We start from the raw sequence: 17,621 nt of genomic DNA on the forward strand, positions 1-17,621 counted from the left end.
GCTATTCGTAGAGGAGCCCCTGGGATGTTTAAATCCCATGGCACTACATCATTGTAACATGGACACAAACTTTCCTCAGTGCCTAAACCACAATAACACTATCTGGGGGATAGCAAAACCCCAAAGTTGCTTTTTTCTGGAGGAATTTGTGGTCTGTTTCCAATGCAAGAAAATATATGCCTCCAGATGCTCTTCTGTATTTCCCTTTTTTCAGTTCTTTGCTGTTGGCTTCACAGAAGGGCAGTGTCCAAACATGAGATGCAGTTGCTAGACATGAAGGATTGTTTCTGAGGTGACATTAAAAAATAAAATATTATAGAAGGGTTGAATGGGAACCTCAGTCCAGACCCTGTGAAGTTTATCCTGTCACAAGTCTTTCAGGAGTCAGAACAGAGATGAGTACTTGGTGTTTCTTGATGTGATGGCTCTTACCTTCATACCTGTGAAGTGTCTGTGCTTGGCAGTCTTTGAGACCTGACTCCTAATAAATCTACCCAGAGATTCATCAGAAAGAAGGGAAGGAAGCTGACAGCAAAGCACATGCACATCCTCATCTCAAAGTAAGAGTTTAGACTAAGGTTACTGTGAGAAAGCAGCTTTAACATGAAAGAGTGAGCAAAAATGAAAGATGGTTTTTATTTTTAGGAAATAACTTGGCTTTGAGTAACGAAATTGCTGGAGAGTTCAGGCCTTTTGTTAGCAAAGAAAGACCTTACCTTTTCACAAGAAGTTTAATTCAGCACTGCTGGTTGACAATTGCAGTTCTCTGCTGTGTGGTGATTCTTTCATTATTTTTTGTTAGTCTCAGTAAAAAGCTGTTTGTCTTCAGATTGGCTGTGATTTATTGGCTTTCTTCTGACCCTACTATTCAAGACAAATTCCTCAGTATAAAGTATATTTCAAGCCCTGGAGGTTTCTCTATCTTTATTTGCTATAGTATTGGAGTGCTTCCAGGGGCCTGAGAGCTACAGTTTAGTCGGGGGAAAGAAAAGACAAGGCAGTGCATGTAGGCCTGCTCATTAGCTCTGTCTCAAAATGAGCATTTGACATTTTGATCGTGTGATGAAATGCCACCTGCATGCTTGTACTGAGGTGGAGTGCTTCATATTTTTATCTCTGCTGTTCAGAGGTGAGGACTGAATGTCCTGTACAGGTCTCCATCTGCACCAATTAGTTCTCTGTGTGTCGACAAACTTGCGTGCTCCTCAGCATAGCTGTTGGTACCACAGAAAGCACCTTTTCATTGCTACCTTACAGGAGGCTAGTAACAATGCCTTTGATCCTGTTTGGTTTCACTTCTGGTTCTTACGTTGCTTCTGTTTTTCAGCTCGTCACGAAGTCATCACCAAGGAGATCCTCGAGCTCGACACATGGGAGAACCAGTGGAACGTGGTGGCCATCAATGTCCTCATGCACGACAGCTACGATGTCTGCCTCGTTGCGAGGCTGAACCCACGGGATCTTATCCCTCCTCCCCCCGACTTAGTGGACCAATAGAAGTTCAGTGACTCTCTGCTTCCAGATTCTGCAGAAATTGAAGAATTTGGAGAGACGAATCGTGTTGGCTCTGGATGACAGCTGAGCCCCATGGAGAGAAGCCCGCAACACATGCTTAAGGACAGAGATGCCTTTGAACTGCGCTTCTTGAACAATGCTTAATTTGCTAGTACTGGTACTTACTGGTATTTTTGTGATTGAAAGCTGAGGTTGCCATCCTCTGTGTGTCACTTGGGCACACTGTCTCTTGGTCTTCCATTTGGCTGTGCAAGCTGCAGTGTTTGGTGCAGCCTGGGCTTCTGGGACCTCTGCCTTGCCAGCAAGGGGGCAGCCCAGGGCTCACATCATAGCAGAGCACCCCATAGGAAGGAGAGCTCTAGCCAGGGAAAACCCTCTTTTGTTGTTCAACCCACTGAGTTCTTCTGAGCTACCGAGGGGACTAAGAAATATCTGAAGTCAGATGGAAAAAAAAAACAAAAAACAAAAAACAACAGTTCAGCTGTACCTCAGTAACAGGCTATTTGACTGATGTAGGAGTGGAGGGAAGACAGAAAAGGGCATTTGGTTGTTTAAACAAGTAAAAGCATTAGTCAAGGTTTGTAAGCCAAGTACATCAGCTACTGCAAACATTATCTAAACCGCAGCCAGGACAGTCAAGTCATCCTTTCTTTGTCAACAGAGCTGAGTCTGTGCTGGCAGAAAACTGGTCTTCTGGCAACAAGTCACAAATGAGTCTTTCAAAAGAGATGGCCAACTTTTGTACCAAAGAAGAAGAATCCTAAATTTCTGCATAGATTCTACCTGTCATGAGGCAGGACCACCTGGTCTTGTGTGACCAGGATCTTAAAGCTAGAAACCCCTAGCTTTAGCAAGTGCTAAAAGAGTGAACAATAAAATTGCACAAGAACGATCACTGTCAGCAAGAAGGTGCTTTTAAGGTTGTAAAAGCAGTGACAAAACTGGAAGGAAATAATTGGCAAAGAAATGAAGGAATCCATCAGGTAGCTCATCTGTAGTTACTAGCGTGTTTTGCAATTCAGAGCAACTCCATTTTCTTTTTCAATCATTTATTAGGCTGAAACAAAACACTTTTGGTGTTTTTTTTTTTTTTTTTTTTTTTGGGGGGGGGGGGGGTTGGTTTTTTGCTTGTAATTCATATGGCAGAGAGGGATGGAGAGGACAGCTCCAAAGCACTTCCTTAGTTCTGACTTTTCTATTCCTGACCTGTTCTCTAGGATATCCAGTGGGAATATTAAACTGCTGTATAAAAACAATTAGCAGGAAGGTCACTAAAGTTTACCTGATAACTGCAGTCCCTTGCTGAGGATTGCCCACACAATAAGGGAGGTAGTGAGGGGGGGGACTAAGGAAAACATGCAGAAAAGGAGTGATCTGTGATCTGAAAAACTGATCTCTTCTCCCCATACATGTATTTTACAGGCAGAATGAGTGTCACAGCCTAAATGCATACTCTTCTGTTCATATCAGTTCTGTATTGTGCAGGGTTTTGGTTTTTTCTTCCTTTGATATGTGGGTTGTCATCTGTCTATTGGAGAGTTGTGACAAGAGCTGAGTGGTGCTCATCAGTGACCAGTTCTTAATCTTAACCTGTCACAAAACACTGTTGTAGGTGTAAGACTAAGGAGGTGACAAATTTTTGCTTTAATACGTTTTTAAGCAAAACCAGTAGATTGTTTTCCAATTAACTGTGCAACATCAAAAACTCTTTAACTTTTAGTTGTTACTGCGAACTAAAGGTAATCCTGTAATTTCTCTGCAGAGCTCTCAAGTCAGCAGGAAGCAATGCTCTTGAGAGGCCGCTCTCAGCTCAGCCAAACTGCTGTTTCCTTCTGATTACTTCAAATTCTGCAATGCATCTACTGATTTTTCTATCACCGTTTTTGTTTTAAGGGAGAATGTTTTAAGGGGTGGGTGTGTTTTTTTTTTTTTTTGTCTTTGGTCTCTGCTCTGTGTCTATGCCTGATGATTCAAATCCTCCATGGTTTAAAGCCTGAATTAATCTGCTGGATTTCACACTCTGGGTAGTTCAAGTGAGGAAGGAGGCTTTTGCAGACTTTCATTTGATGTATTTGAATGTATATGTGGAATACAGCTGAGACTCTGTTAAACCATTATTCCAGTAGTGAGCTGGCCGTTTCCCTCATGCTTGGTATGCTTTGTTTTTAGGGACAATCAGTGAGCAGAGTGAAAAGCATATTCCTCGAAGTCATCTCTCTTGATCACCAAGGAAAGTAATTGCATATGTTTATATGCGGGCATTGCAATCAGATATCTTGAGCCATAGTGGACAATTAATAGATTTTTCTTCACGTGCCACTGGAAAGCTACCTGCTCTTGCTTGTATGGAGCATTGTTTTGCTTGTGTCCATGTGGCCTGGCTCTTAACAGGAACTCTGGTGTGTCCCTCTGTTTCTGTCCATGTCCAGCAGACAGCAAGGCATTGTTTTCTTCTGGATTAAATATCTAGAATGTGGGCAAAGGCAGACTAATTTAGGTTCCAACTTTAAACTTTTGTGAGGGCCCCATTTAGTTCATTGTTTTTCCCTGGGGTGACTACAATTTCTATGCTAATACTTGGAAATGAAAGCTTGAGGAAAGGAAGGAAGAAGTAGAAAGCATGCTTATTGAGAGGTACAGATCTGAGCCAAAATCCTTCCAAGAGTATGTGAATGTGTCAGCATGTCTGATATGTTCATGGGTAATCTCACATAGCTGGGAAAGTCCTTAAGAGTTTTAATTTCTTCTATTACAAATCCTGATGCAAGCAAATTACAGAATATGCATTCTCCAAGCTTGTGAGCTTTACTGAAATAATAGTTTACTTCAGCCGCTTTCTGGCTGAGCCGTAGTTAGCTGAGTGTTTAATCAAGGCTGCCTTGACATCGTCCATAATTCTAAAATGTGAACAAAGCAGTGCTGACAAGCTATGGACTATTTAAATGAATGGGGGGATTATTAAGCAAAGGCATGCACTTCAGTTTCACTTGAAGCACTGAAGTACATCAAGAGTTGCCAAATATGAAGAAAAATGCTGGAGAGGTAACTGGTCATGTGGCCCACAGGGAATAAAAAAATAATGAAATGCTCTGAAAAGCTAATTGAGGCTCTTCGTTTTATCCCCAGTTAGTGTTCTATTCTGAAATTGTCCATGCATAACTGATTTCACAAGGATCCCTGTGGATGTCTAATCTGTTTTCATCCATGTGGTCACAGGAACTGCTCGTGTGTGCAAACCATCAGGCACTTGACTACCCATTCTACTAGGGTGGCTTGTGGCTCAGTCTCTGCTCATTCCAGGCAAACACACAATTTCCATGTGTGCAATACTGAAATGCAGGGGGCAGGTGCTGGATTGTGTTCCAGCTGTATTCTGCCATTCAGGATGCCTTGACTTGCCAGCAGGAAATCTCCTTGGTGTATATAAAGCTGTCGGATGGCTCCCCCACCAGCACTCCCGGGTATGTTCCAGGCAAGAGGCTGAGGTAGCATCAAAACTGAGACACCAGTAACAAAACTTAGAGCTTCCCAGAATGTTACAATACACAGAGGAGCCTAGTGGTGCAGAATGATGCTCACATCTCTTCCTAGAGCAAGTTTAATATGTAAAAGGATTGCACCCTAGATGTTAATCATAGTTTTCCTCTACTCAAAGGGTGTGTTGATACCCTTGATCACCTGAAAAGCAACAAAAACAAATGCTAGTGTGTGTATATATATCATTTTAAAATATATTTATGAAGATCTGATTGTTTCTCTGCTGATCTGGAAAATGACATTATTTTAATATGGATTTCCCTAGTGAATGCTGTCTTAGCTACAGGGACGGTCTCACAGGCTGTTCTCCTAATGGCTTATGTAGTACCTTTAAAAATTTGTTTCATGAATCATAACTCTTTGAATCACCAGGTCAGAATTTCAGCTGCTCTATTGCACATTTCTGTGGCTCTTCCTACAGCTTTTCAAGTGGACTCTAGCTGTAGCTTCAAAGCAAAGCTATTTCACCCCCATTTGTGCTCAGCTGGAACTAGTACATTTGCAATTTACAATAATTTGACATGTTGAGGTTGAAAGCAAAGGAAATATTGGAAAATGGAGAAAATATACACAGGACTTACACAGAGAACGCTTTCCTTCTTTTTCCCTGTGTTTACTGCCCTGCCTGGGTGTCTGATGGAATGATTTAATAACAACCCATGATTGCAGCCATGGCAAAGGTCACGCTGGGACTACATTTGTGCTGCTGGAGCAGAGAACCAGCACGGAGCAGGGATGTGGCTCCTGGCAGACTTGCCTGCCTCGCTAGGAGAAATTACCTTCAAAAAAAAAAAATAATGCATTTAAGTGTTCCAGGATGTATGGTTGTATGTGTTTTATATACATATGTATAACATTATTTTTAGAAGTTCTTTACTGACAGCAGTAGGATCCCTTTTTAACACATACCTGGCAACTCTGTCTTCTGCATATCTCATCAAGTATTTCAAATAAAGTGCTGTTCTTTAAATATATGGAACTCTTCCAGCCTTCAATTCAAAACTAAGCTTAAGTTCCTTGCTGAGTTAAGGGACAACTGGGGAAATCTTTTTGACCTGGCCTATGCCTCCTTCCTTCTCCAAGTCTTTTGCTGGCTGTAGCTCTCCCCTCAGCAGCTCAGAGTCCTCTTCAAGTTTGCACAGGTTTGTTCTGTTTCTTTTTCCCTACTCCTGCCTCAGCCCACTTGCCTAATCAGCCTGTTCACTCCTTCGTCTCCCCAGAAGATGGGAACAGCTATTCAAGGTGTTCACCAGGCTCCAGACTGCTCAGGTGCCTGATGCTCCAGAAAAGAATCAGCTTTGAAGGACAGAGGACAGCCATACCAGCTTCCTGGATTTGAGGACATGTCTCTGAGCAGGTTCAGGTCCCAGACCAAATTCTACTTTTTCTGCTGTGTCACTGGCCTTTTGGCCATGAGCTGGGAGGGAAGGCAAGTGACCCGTGCTCTTCTTACTCTTGCCACTGTCTCGCTGCATGATGCTGTTAAGTTTGATGCTAAATGCCTTGCATACTGTGCGTGCCATAGCTGTAATGATTGCAGGCAGAAGCCATTATCATTATCTCTGACTCTTGAACACTAGTTGCTGCAAAAGCTGTCTGAAACACAGAGGGAGGCATCTTCATTATTGCATTATAGATCACGTCTTCAAGCTAGATTTTGTCCTGAAGTTTCAGTCAGGCCAGGTTTCCCTAGAGAACCTAGTCTCTAGTTTATCATATTGAGTATTGTTTTGCTTTGTTATTTTTCTTCGTTTTATCCTTTTCTAATCATTCTTTACAAGAATGTAAGTGCCTTCACCAGCTTTTCTATGAAATGCATTAGCCAAACCAGCCTCCTGAGGCCACTGGCTTTTCATCACCAGGGTCGAAGTACAGTCACTGAAATGACAGTCAGCTGCACTACTTTATTTTCTCATTCAGCAACTTCATAGTAGAGGAAATGTATTTCATCCATACATACGGTAATGTGAGAGGAAACCACTTCCCACATACACAAATCCCTGACTCATTCTTTTCAGACGTGGCTGAAACAACTGCAAAATCCTAACATAAAAAGCTATGATACCCATTCAGTAGGCTCTCAAGCTTTTCAGCATCAGGAGGAGGAGCACAGGGAGGCGTTGGTTTGTAACTAGAGCACAGATCTGAAATCTGAACCTCTGGGCTTTGTTTCTAGTTCAGTCATCAGACTTGGGCATCTGGTCTCTGTGCCTAGGCTCATCCATGTAAAAATACTTATACCAATACATCCCTACTTGTTTTGTGGGGCTGCTTTATTGTGTTTTTAGAGGGGGTGATGTCTGTAATGTTATGCTGAGATCCAGAGATCACAGAATGTTATACAGTGGTAGAATAATAGTGTTATTGCACCTTTGCCATCTCCCTGGTTTTGGTAACACAGTTGTACACACCAATCAAAGCCTTCCTGGGAAAGGAGAGACTGGGTGTCTGCAGCTAATGGTATTTTGTTCATCCCTTCCCTGGAAAACAAAGAGGGATGTTAAACAGTGTAATACATTTAGTAGAAGAAATCTAAGGCTGAGTGCATGTGCCTTCACAGCCAGTCACACTTCTATATAGGCAGAACTAATCTCATAAAATTAAGAGGTCACTAATTGAGGCTGAATTCGAACAGTAGTAATTAGAAGAATGAGTGAACTGTATGTTTCTTAAAGCAGACCTGATTTAATAAATTATGCAGTTTAGATGGACACAATTGCTATCAAGCAGAAAAAAAAGGTGGTTTACAGAAGTGTATCAGATTTACTGGGTAACTGAGACCTGAATTACCTGAATTGATATGAAGGCAGCTGCCTTTAGTCCCTGGGGGTTTCCATAACAAATCTGTAATGCATTTAACTGGCCACTAAAAGGTACTGTTGAATGTAAGAAATTGCCTACAGAATATGCATAAGAGGGTTTTAGGATCTTGTTAATGTGTAAACAATGTGACATCTACTTGCTGACTTACAGAATTTTTACTGGGGATTATGCAGCCCACCAGTGTGCACAAGTAAAAAATCTTAGCTGAATTGACAGGTAATTTATAATACATGAGACCTGAGATTCTAAAAATCTTTCACGTTAAGACAAGTTTTGCAGGGTATGGAACATTTGTTACAAACATTGTTAGTAACAAACAGGGAGATTCACTGGCATTTCCCTGAAGTTAAAAAGCCTCAGCAAAGCAAATAAATAAATGTGGTTATTTTGTTGGACAAGACTGATCAGAAAGCTGTCTAACTGCTTTGTTTTCTTATAGTACACTAGGCTGGAAACCCACTGATTTTTTTTTTCTATACAGGGGAGACTGATCTTTCTCCCTACAGGGAGAAACCCCATGCTTAATCTGGTTCTCAAATGTCATATCAGACATTTCAGTGTCTATCACTTGTCTGCATTTTTCTAAATTCATCCAGAATGACAGGCTAGATGCTCAGACTGATATATCTGTAAGGTAAGCTCTCTCTGAGTAAGGTATTTGACTTCTACTCTTGATTACAATGATAGTCACCCACAACAAGACAGCACCTATAACCATGTCTCCCATAATATATGCCCTTTGCATTTCATAGAAGGCAAACCAATGGAAGGACTGATTTTGCTATTATATGCAGAGATGGTTATCGCTACTCTAATATATACAAAAATAATATCTCTAGTCCTCTTAAATAGCTGAGATTAAAATTGCAGCAGTGACTATTGTACTCTGTGACAGTTGGTGGCGTGGTCTCTGTCTCCCTTTTCTTCATTTAAGAAGGATCATAGCCAATGTCTCTACGTGGATCATGTCCCAGGGAGTCATGCTAAATGGTGTGCTGTTCATAGGATAGGTCTTTCCAGATTGCAGTTAAGTTTAAATTCCAGCTAATAGAATATACAAAGGTTTAAGGATTCTTAACTTCCTTATTCCTTCCAGCATCCCTCAGTAACAATGCTTTAAGGACAAATACCTACTGGAATCAATGGCAAAATTCCCATTGACCACAGTATAACTCATTTTTGTATTCGAGATGTCTGTAATGTTTACATAACAATTACCTTGAGCTGTGAGATGTGACTTTAAGCTTAATAGATAATGTACACAAGCCAGGCGCAATGATTTGCAGTGAAGACTGACCGTCGACCCTAGCAGTTGTGTGATCTCGGGCTGGCTAGAGCAGCCCAGGCTGCGGTGTGCTCACTGCTCTCATTGCTTAGCAGTCTCAGCCGAAGCTAAGATACTTACTCGTGATGCAATTAGAACTCCTAAATGCATATAAAAGAAGCTAAATCTGTAGTTCAGCTGCAGAACTTGAAAAAGTCTTTTGCAGCCAGATCATTTCATAGTCCATGTTGCCATGAAGCTACAAAATTGCCTATACTGGCACAGAACAAAGAGGCATAGAGACGGGAACAAGTGCCTGCTAATGGGCATTTGGTATGGCAGCTGCTTGTGCCAGCACCACCGCCACTTGAAAATTCTCTTATCAAACTGTGCCTTAATGCACCAGCATTCACTTCAGCCCTGGAGCTGGCCCTCTGTAAAGCTTGCTCTTTGGAGTGCTTTAAGGGGACAAATAGCCAAAGACCATACAAAGATTGATAATTGCTGCAGAGCCTTGTCATGACGCAGACATTAATAGCTTACTGCTTGATGCCTCATGATCTTGTACAGAGAGGCCAAACAGCATATGAACAAAACCAGAGGATAGGAGACTCACCCCTTTTCAAGTATTTGTACGTAAAACCTTCCTAAAGGTTTTCGCTCAAGTACATTTCAAAATGAATTAGGAATCCACCCCTGCTCAGCACGGCAGCTTGGAGCAGCCATCTGATGCAGAAAATAGTAGTTATCTTGCCAGGAAATTTGCTGTACTGGTGTTGCTCTCCTAAGCAGCTCAATCTTTAATCTGATTTATTTGTGCCTTGTTTCAGGTAAGCCAGTGTAACAGAAAGGTTCAGTGAAAACTACTAAGCCACTAGGCAAGTCTATAACACTGGCATGTTAACTGTTCTCTTTCTCTTTGCAGTTGGCCATGGTCCTGCTCACTTGCATTTAAGGAGGACTTTAATGTGCTTGTACTAATGCTATTGCACCGATCAGCTTGTAGTTACTGCTTTATTTTCTTAGCTGAGCTGGATAAATCTTGATAAAGACTTTTACGGGTTATTTTTATAAGGAAAGTAAATCTTTATAAACACAAATTCAAAGTGAAGCTGCAGCTTGCTTTTTTTGGAACCATCTGTGCACTGTGTATTTAAATCATATTTCTGTTGTTATTGGATTTACTGGGTACATTTTATAAAGTGCATTAGAAGATCCACAGGGATGTGATCCACTCAGAGGATGTGACCCAGAAGGATTTTTGGCCCATGATTGTAATAGAAGCAGGATCAAACTGACACTGACATCCTGTTAACACTTACAAAAGGTTTCTCTGAGATCAAGAAAAACAGTAATCAAAAGCCAATTAGAAAAAGTGATATGGAATGAGTAATTTATATCATTTGGTTCCAAACTGCAATGTTTTAAAAGGAAAGATAGTATAAAGAAAACACTTCATACAGCCAATTATGATCCTGAAATTATCCAGCTGCTGAAAGTCACAGTTGTTCCACTGAAAATTAAAGGTGGCTCAATTCTAGAGGAGGAACCAACTACTGGGAATGACATTAAATTCACTGTTGAACCATCCACAAAAACACCTACCTTATTTAAATTATAGTGGTATTTGGAGAGGCATTTTTAACAATCTTATAACATTTGATGTCAATTAAAAAAAAAAAAAAAAAGTCAAGACAAAGCTAAAGTCAAAGAACAGTGGAAATACAGTTGCCTTAGGACTGCCTACAGTCAAAATGCAGAAGTGCTGGTCACTGGGTTAATGACAGTGAATCCTGTTCATGGTACAGGGAAAGAAAGCCATTAGAAAAACCTACAGAGACATCTAGCTCTATTACCTAACATCTGCAGCTGCCTGCCATACAGTGGTATATTATGGAGATAAGCAAGCATGGTAAAAATGTTATAATAACCTTTGAAAATGGAAGACTGGAAATAGAATGCTGGTTTTAATTGCAAAGTGTTTCTTGTGCAAGTGTCCCTGGGAGATGTTTTATAATAAAGTTTGAATGAAATACAATAAAAATCAAATCAAAGCTCATTCATTGCATACCAAATAAAACAGCTCAGGTTTCAGCTTTGGTCTTAAAGCCAGGAAGAGAACTCACTTGATAAATTTCTGCTGCTACTCAGAATTTCAAAAATGAAAAAAAAAAAAACTCTGAAAAGGTAACTTACAAATTGGATTTAAAAGCTGACGTTATCAAGAGAGCAAAGCTGAAAGATTCAAAGAATTAGTCAGCAAAATGCAAATATCCATAAAATAAAGAGAATTCAGTCCTGTTCTAGGATGAAAGCCATAATCTTACATGTACAGAGTTTGCTCTTCATGTATGCATGTGAGAAATACTGCATGCAAAAATATTCATGTATTACATGTTTCTTTTGCATGAAAAAGTTAGGAAATGGAAGCAAAGCGCAGTTACCACTTTCATGCTCCATAACACTACACATTCATGTGCATATTAAGAGCATAGCTTTCATTGTGTGCATGAGGTTCTTCAAATTCAATGTGCAATTATTAATTTGAAAAACAACAGACCACGCAGATGCAGAAGTCCAATGTTCATGTTGTTAGATTTTTTTTTTTACTACTGTGAGAACATACAAGCTGGAGTAAAGGGATCTAGTACATCCTAAGGTTTGACTTGAAAACCAGACAGCCTCCTCTTATGGGTATTCTCCAGTCCCAAATATAGGTCCAATGTATTTTCAGCGTGAAAGGTGTTTTTGTTAATGCCTCACAACATTCTAGAGAAAATTCATGCTCTGTGCCAAGAGCTGTATCTGCAAAGGTGTAAAGGGTCTCTCAGAGGGTTAATTGTGATGATTTCTAGTCCTGGCCAACTTGCATATGGTGACTGTTACAATCAAGCTGGCAATGATTTTTATGTAAATGAGTCAATTATCAGAACTATATGTATCTGGTTATTAGGTTATAGGCACTTGGGGGAAATTGGCATCAATATTTGCAAGACAAGCACTTTTTTTCCTTAATATTCCAAACATTTCTTTTCTCTCTCTCTCTCTTTTTTTTTTCTTTTTTTCTCTCTAAATAATGATTCTAGGTCAGCAATTTGATGATTAAAAACCAGATCATATAAATGAAAGCTCATTCTTAATCCCTAGAAATATGAACGTTTGGAGTAATTAGCTATATTATAATTTTTTACAGAATCCAGTTAGAGAAGCCACAGTAACACAAGATGAACATGAAAAATAGCCTAGAGACTTCAAAAACCTTAGAGAAGGCCAGAAAAGAAGATGTGGGAAGCACGTAGATGTTAAAAAGATAGTTTAACCTTGTATGAAGTAGGTCTTTGAAATAACTATGTTTGTACTATGTGGTGGGCCTTCCAGTCTTGCTGAAATATCCACTTTTTGGTTCAATTTGGAGGCTGTCAGTGGAGAACCAGCCACTATCCGCCCAGTCTGGAGTTCTGTGGCCAGCTGTCACAACGCATGGCCCAATGTCACATCCCTCAGTAAGGATGTAAAACTGCTTCTTGCATGTGTCTAAACTGCCTTTGCTGCGTGTACTGACAGTGGCAAGAATCTGCCTGACCTTGTTGGCTGATCCACATAATTTTAGCATAATTTGTCATAATTTGATTCCTTCATAGCACGTTTTAGCAAATAGGCAGTAGCGCTATTACAGAACCTTTTCTGAATTAGTAGCACAGCTATCACTACAAAGCTGCATGTTATGTTTTGTTTCTACTTGAAATATAGAGGTGTCACTTGAAGACAGGATGAAATGCTGTCCCCACTGACGTTTTGTTGGTGGTCTTTGACAAGATCAGGGTTTAGCCATTGGTTTTTTTTTTTTGTGTTACACACAGTGCACATTATATAGAAGTTCTGACTTGCCACAGCCAGAAATCAGGATCCTGGTTATCGGGAAAGCACGGCTATAATAATGCTAGCTAGGAGCACAGGTGATTAAAGTTCCAGTATTATGAAGTATTTTAGATACCTGATTAAGTGTTGCCATAAATGCAGGGAGTAAAATGATGTTCTAAGACTGCCTGGGTGAACAACTTGGAGAAATAAGGTTGTGAGTCATGAGTTCAGGATTAAAAACATTTCATGAAAATGAGTGCAAAGACATACAAGTTAACCTCTCGTGTCCTGATAATGATGTTGGAAATTATTTTGTGCATTGTGATATTGGACTTATGAGTGACGGGGAAGTACACTTGTACTTCTTTTGATGTACCTAGGGCAACTCTATTTAAACAGTGGTTTGGGTATCATGTTTTAGATATCTAAATTGGATATTTTTTTATTCTAATAACCACAATTCTATGATCTTCAGGATAGGATCAGATTTTGCATTTCTTATCTTTCTATATTCAGGAGAGAATCTAAATTTCATTCATTATAGAAATGCAGGTTTTATCTTTTAGAATGCATTTCTGTAACTGGAAATCAGCTGGGCTAGAAGGAATTTACATTTTCATAGCTTTTTTTTTTTTTAAAGAAAGTAGAGGGTTTTATTGGATAGGGGAAAAAAAAAAAAAAGTTTACTAATTTCTTTGTTTCAATTAAGCAGAAAGATCTCTTCACACAGCATCCTCCATTGCCCTGTAATAAAGTGCAAGCTCAAATTTATGTAAGAAAATGTTACTCCACTATTCTTCAACCAGAAATGTGGCTCTCAGCATCCCACCTAGGAAGATTCCTGTCCGCCTCTTGGCATGCTGGTTCGCAGGCAAGCTTGGGAAAAACTCTGCTGAGTGAAGACTCCAAGACTCTCCTTTCAGCAGGATAGTAAACAATTTGTTTTAGAAGTGTTGTCTGCTCATGGTTCCCTGAAGGTCTCCCTTACGTTCACACTCACCTGCCACTCAGACCACGAATGCCACTTATGACCTGAATTGTTTCATGCATGCTACAGCCTCTGCAACCTGTAACGTAGCTATTAAATAACGGTAATAAAACTTGCCTACAGAGTTGTGTGTACTTCATGCAAGCTGAGTTGGCATCATAAGTAAAGCAGTTCTTCCACCTTGTGGTTAAATAGACTACTACTGGCAGCATTTGTACGTCAAAAATCAGGGACTGCATATGAATACAGCTGTTAAACTAACCCATGCACAAAGCCCTACTCTTACCACATGATCCCTGTGGCAGACCAATGCTATGGATATTAACTAACCCTATTTTGTAAGGTGAATGTCCACATACATGTGTGTGTACGCATATATATATATATATAAACACGTATGAACAAATAGATTTGATTGCCCTCTAGCGATCTCAGCCCACAGATGCTCTGAAACCTGGTGTAACAACAAAGAGTGTCTCTTTTAGTTTGCTGGGTTTAAAAAGATAACAATAAAAAGCATATTCAAAATAACATGCAAGCTTTGTCACATTGATAACAAGTACTGACATGGGAACAGAGGGTGAGCATGTCACAGATACAAAAAATTGGATCTATTCAAGCAGAGTTTGTGGCCAGTTCCTGCAAGCAATGTTGCTAGAACTAAAAGGAACTCTTTGGAGGCAGCAGAAAATTAATCTATGCTTCTTTCCCTATTTCTACTTTCCACACCTATTTTCTGCTTTTTACCTCTGGCTCTTGAAGCAATCATATAGTCTTTGTTGTTTGCATCAGGGTACAATTCAGCATGATTGAGCCCAGCGTCCATAGTCAGTCAGCACACAGTGCACACTGATTTCAAAAGCAGTAATTAAATGTCAATTTTGTACTAATGCAATAGAGATATATTGAGATATATAATTTTGCAGTAAATGCTGAAGATTTGCACTGTGTGAAACAGTGGAACACACTGGCTAACAAACTTCAAAGCCAGTAAGTGAATATTAATGTTTTTAATGGTCCTAAATCACACTATTTCTAAAGCAGGATTAGCTTGATTATATAAGAGCGACTGATTTGGTTCAAAAAGGAATAGCAAGGCATGAAAAGAACAAGCTGTTTAATATCTATGTCTGCTTCTCAGATACTGCCATTCTCTGAAGAGCTATTTATTACTTATATGCCATCCTCCTCCTCATTCCAGTTGTGCCAGCTGGCACAATTCTAAACTGAGCCCTCTGTAGTAGTAGGTGCATCTCCAAAAGTGTAAAAATCAACCCTAGCGTACCAGATTCAAATTTTGTCACTCAGTTTGTGATTGGCTGCCAAAATAGTTACCAAGATAAACTGTCAAAGGCATATCAGGCTGAAATTTGATCCAGTGTCTCACATAGCATCACAGTAATCATTCTGCAACAACTGTACCTTCGGCTTCTTTTGGCCTTCTGTTCTGCTGAGTGACAGCTGATTATACAAAGAAGCTGATCTTATGTTCTCTCTGTTTTTGGTTGTTATTTGTTTTTACGTTAAGTGGCAAAAAAAGGGGCTTTTCACTGTAGCTTTCTAAGAAAACTAGTTTTCATAAACTATTTATTATACCCAGAATTGAATTGCAGTGGCCAATTTCAGCTGTAGGACTGTATCCTCATATCTCCAATGCAAAGTCGTTCAGATCCAGAATTGACAAAATATAGAGAGGTAAGCAAAAACTACTGAGTTTTCAGCTTCCATGTGTAAATAGACAATTCTCTATCTAATTACAAGGTTTATTTTCTTACAGTAGCAAACCAAGTTACATTATTGCCTAAAATTATTCTTAAAAATGACAGGAAATCCAGATGTCTGATAGATGGCCCATGCAAATAATCACGTCTTTTTTAAAAAATCTATTTTTATGTTACGGATTTGAAAAAAAAAAAAAAAAAAAAAGGCATAATAAACAGGTGTGACTTTGTATCCTGAGAAGCCAATTTTTAAGTACAGAATTAACACTGTGGAGGGGAAATAGAGTGAGACCCTAGAGTCTGACATTATCTATTTGTCAAAAGAGCAATTACAATAGAAGCAGTAGATTGACAAGCTTCCCCTCAGATTCTTTCAAAAATGCCCTAGCTTGATTTGGAGATAACACCTTTGAGAAGACATCTTACACAGATGTGTAAGATAAGTGGAGTCAACATTTCTCCAAAAGTGCTCATCAGCATCTCCGTTGAGCATGCAGTCTAGACAACTACCTAGACATCTGACTTCTAAATGGCTAAAAGCAGATGAGCTGTTTAGATAAGGACAAAGCCATGTTATCCTTTCTAATTTAACAGTGATCTGGCACAGCGATGCTATCAGCATCTCTCACAACAGTTTCCCTTATTTTCATAAATTTGGCAAAATTCTGGCATTTCACTGTTTGCTTCTACCATCAATCCACTGAATCCCTCTTGCTGATTCCTTGCTCAGACTTCCACGAAATTACTGCTAATTCTTCCCTCTCTTCCTCCAGACTTTGGCGAATCAAGTCACTGCCCCTGTAGTAAGCCAAGAAGATCTCACTAAAACAACTCCACATAGAATCATACAATCATTTAGGTTGGAAAAGACCTCTAAGATGATTGAGTCCAACCATTAACAGCAAAAACAGTTGTTTTCTCATTAATTGGAAATGGGTGGGATAAAACCAGTTTAGATAAACTGGATGTTTTAAAATAAGCTCCATCGGACAAGAGCTGACTGAAACATTTTCAGTGCCATTGGTAGATGTCTTTGATAACTCTTAGTAGAGATGCACAGCTCAGAAGCCTTGATCTGGGCAAAGATAATGTTGTGGTGGGGGGGAGGGAAGCAGGAAAGCAGGAAATGGGTGTGGAAATGGGAATTAGGCCTAGTTATTTTAAAGTTAATCTCAGGAAAGAGGGGATTGACTAATCAAACAAACCATACCTAAGTGCCTGGAAACTAATGAGATTTGTGGAAGCCACTACTGGTTTCACACTCTATACACTAATTGCTTTGTATCGGTACGTCTATTGGTTTTTCTCTTTCCTCAAACTTCTGTTTACCCTTAGTTTTCAGACAAAGGATAAGTTCTTCTATAAATGCAAATCAGACAAGACAGTATGATACTATCAGAAACATCTTCAGCAGCAAGTCAATGTGACCGCTTTTCACTTGTTGGCACTCCTGTGTGGCATAGAAGTGCACTGATATGCCAGGGCTTCATGGACACATGACATGATGTTGCACATTTTTACCAGTGAATTTATATTTTCTTAGAGGCCCAGGTTGGCCTGGCTGTGTTAGACCCAGCCTCAGGCGCACAGCATTGTGTGACACCGCCGGCTGCCATTTTGTGCGGGGGTGCGTGGGGAGTTTCTTAATGCAGGAAAAGGTCTAAAAAATTATTTTCTGTAGATATAAAAGCACAAAACGGATGAAAAGAGTTTATTCATGTATTTATTTATCTCTTGGAATCTCTTAAACCAAAGCCAGGATCCCTGGCTGCTGAAACATGGGGTCTTCAACACAACTTGCGACCCCGACGCCTCGCCTCCTACGCGCCACTCTCACACCTCATTAAGATGGCGGCCGGCAGCCGCGAGACTACAACTCCCACCCATCCGCGCGCCCCGCCTCCACCACCCG

At 40.0% G+C, this 17,621-nt stretch overlaps 1 protein-coding gene across 1 annotated transcript in view; it reads left to right on the forward strand.

The window, feature by feature from the left end:
* The window catches only part of KBTBD12 (kelch repeat and BTB domain containing 12), a 39,042-nt gene extending 33,018 nt beyond the window's left edge, over positions 1-6,024 (forward strand). The window contains exon 8 of the mRNA XM_021267025.4: positions 1,328-6,024. Coding sequence (XP_021122700.2) covers positions 1,328-1,497 — 170 coding nt within the window. The 3' untranslated portion in view covers positions 1,498-6,024. The remainder of the gene's footprint in view (positions 1-1,327) is intronic.
* The last annotated feature ends 11,597 nt before the right edge of the window (positions 6,025-17,621 follow it).

This window comes from Anas platyrhynchos, chromosome 13, assembly GCF_047663525.1.
Source record: "Anas platyrhynchos isolate ZD024472 breed Pekin duck chromosome 13, IASCAAS_PekinDuck_T2T, whole genome shotgun sequence".
NCBI classification, from domain to species: domain Eukaryota; kingdom Metazoa; phylum Chordata; class Aves; order Anseriformes; family Anatidae; genus Anas; species Anas platyrhynchos.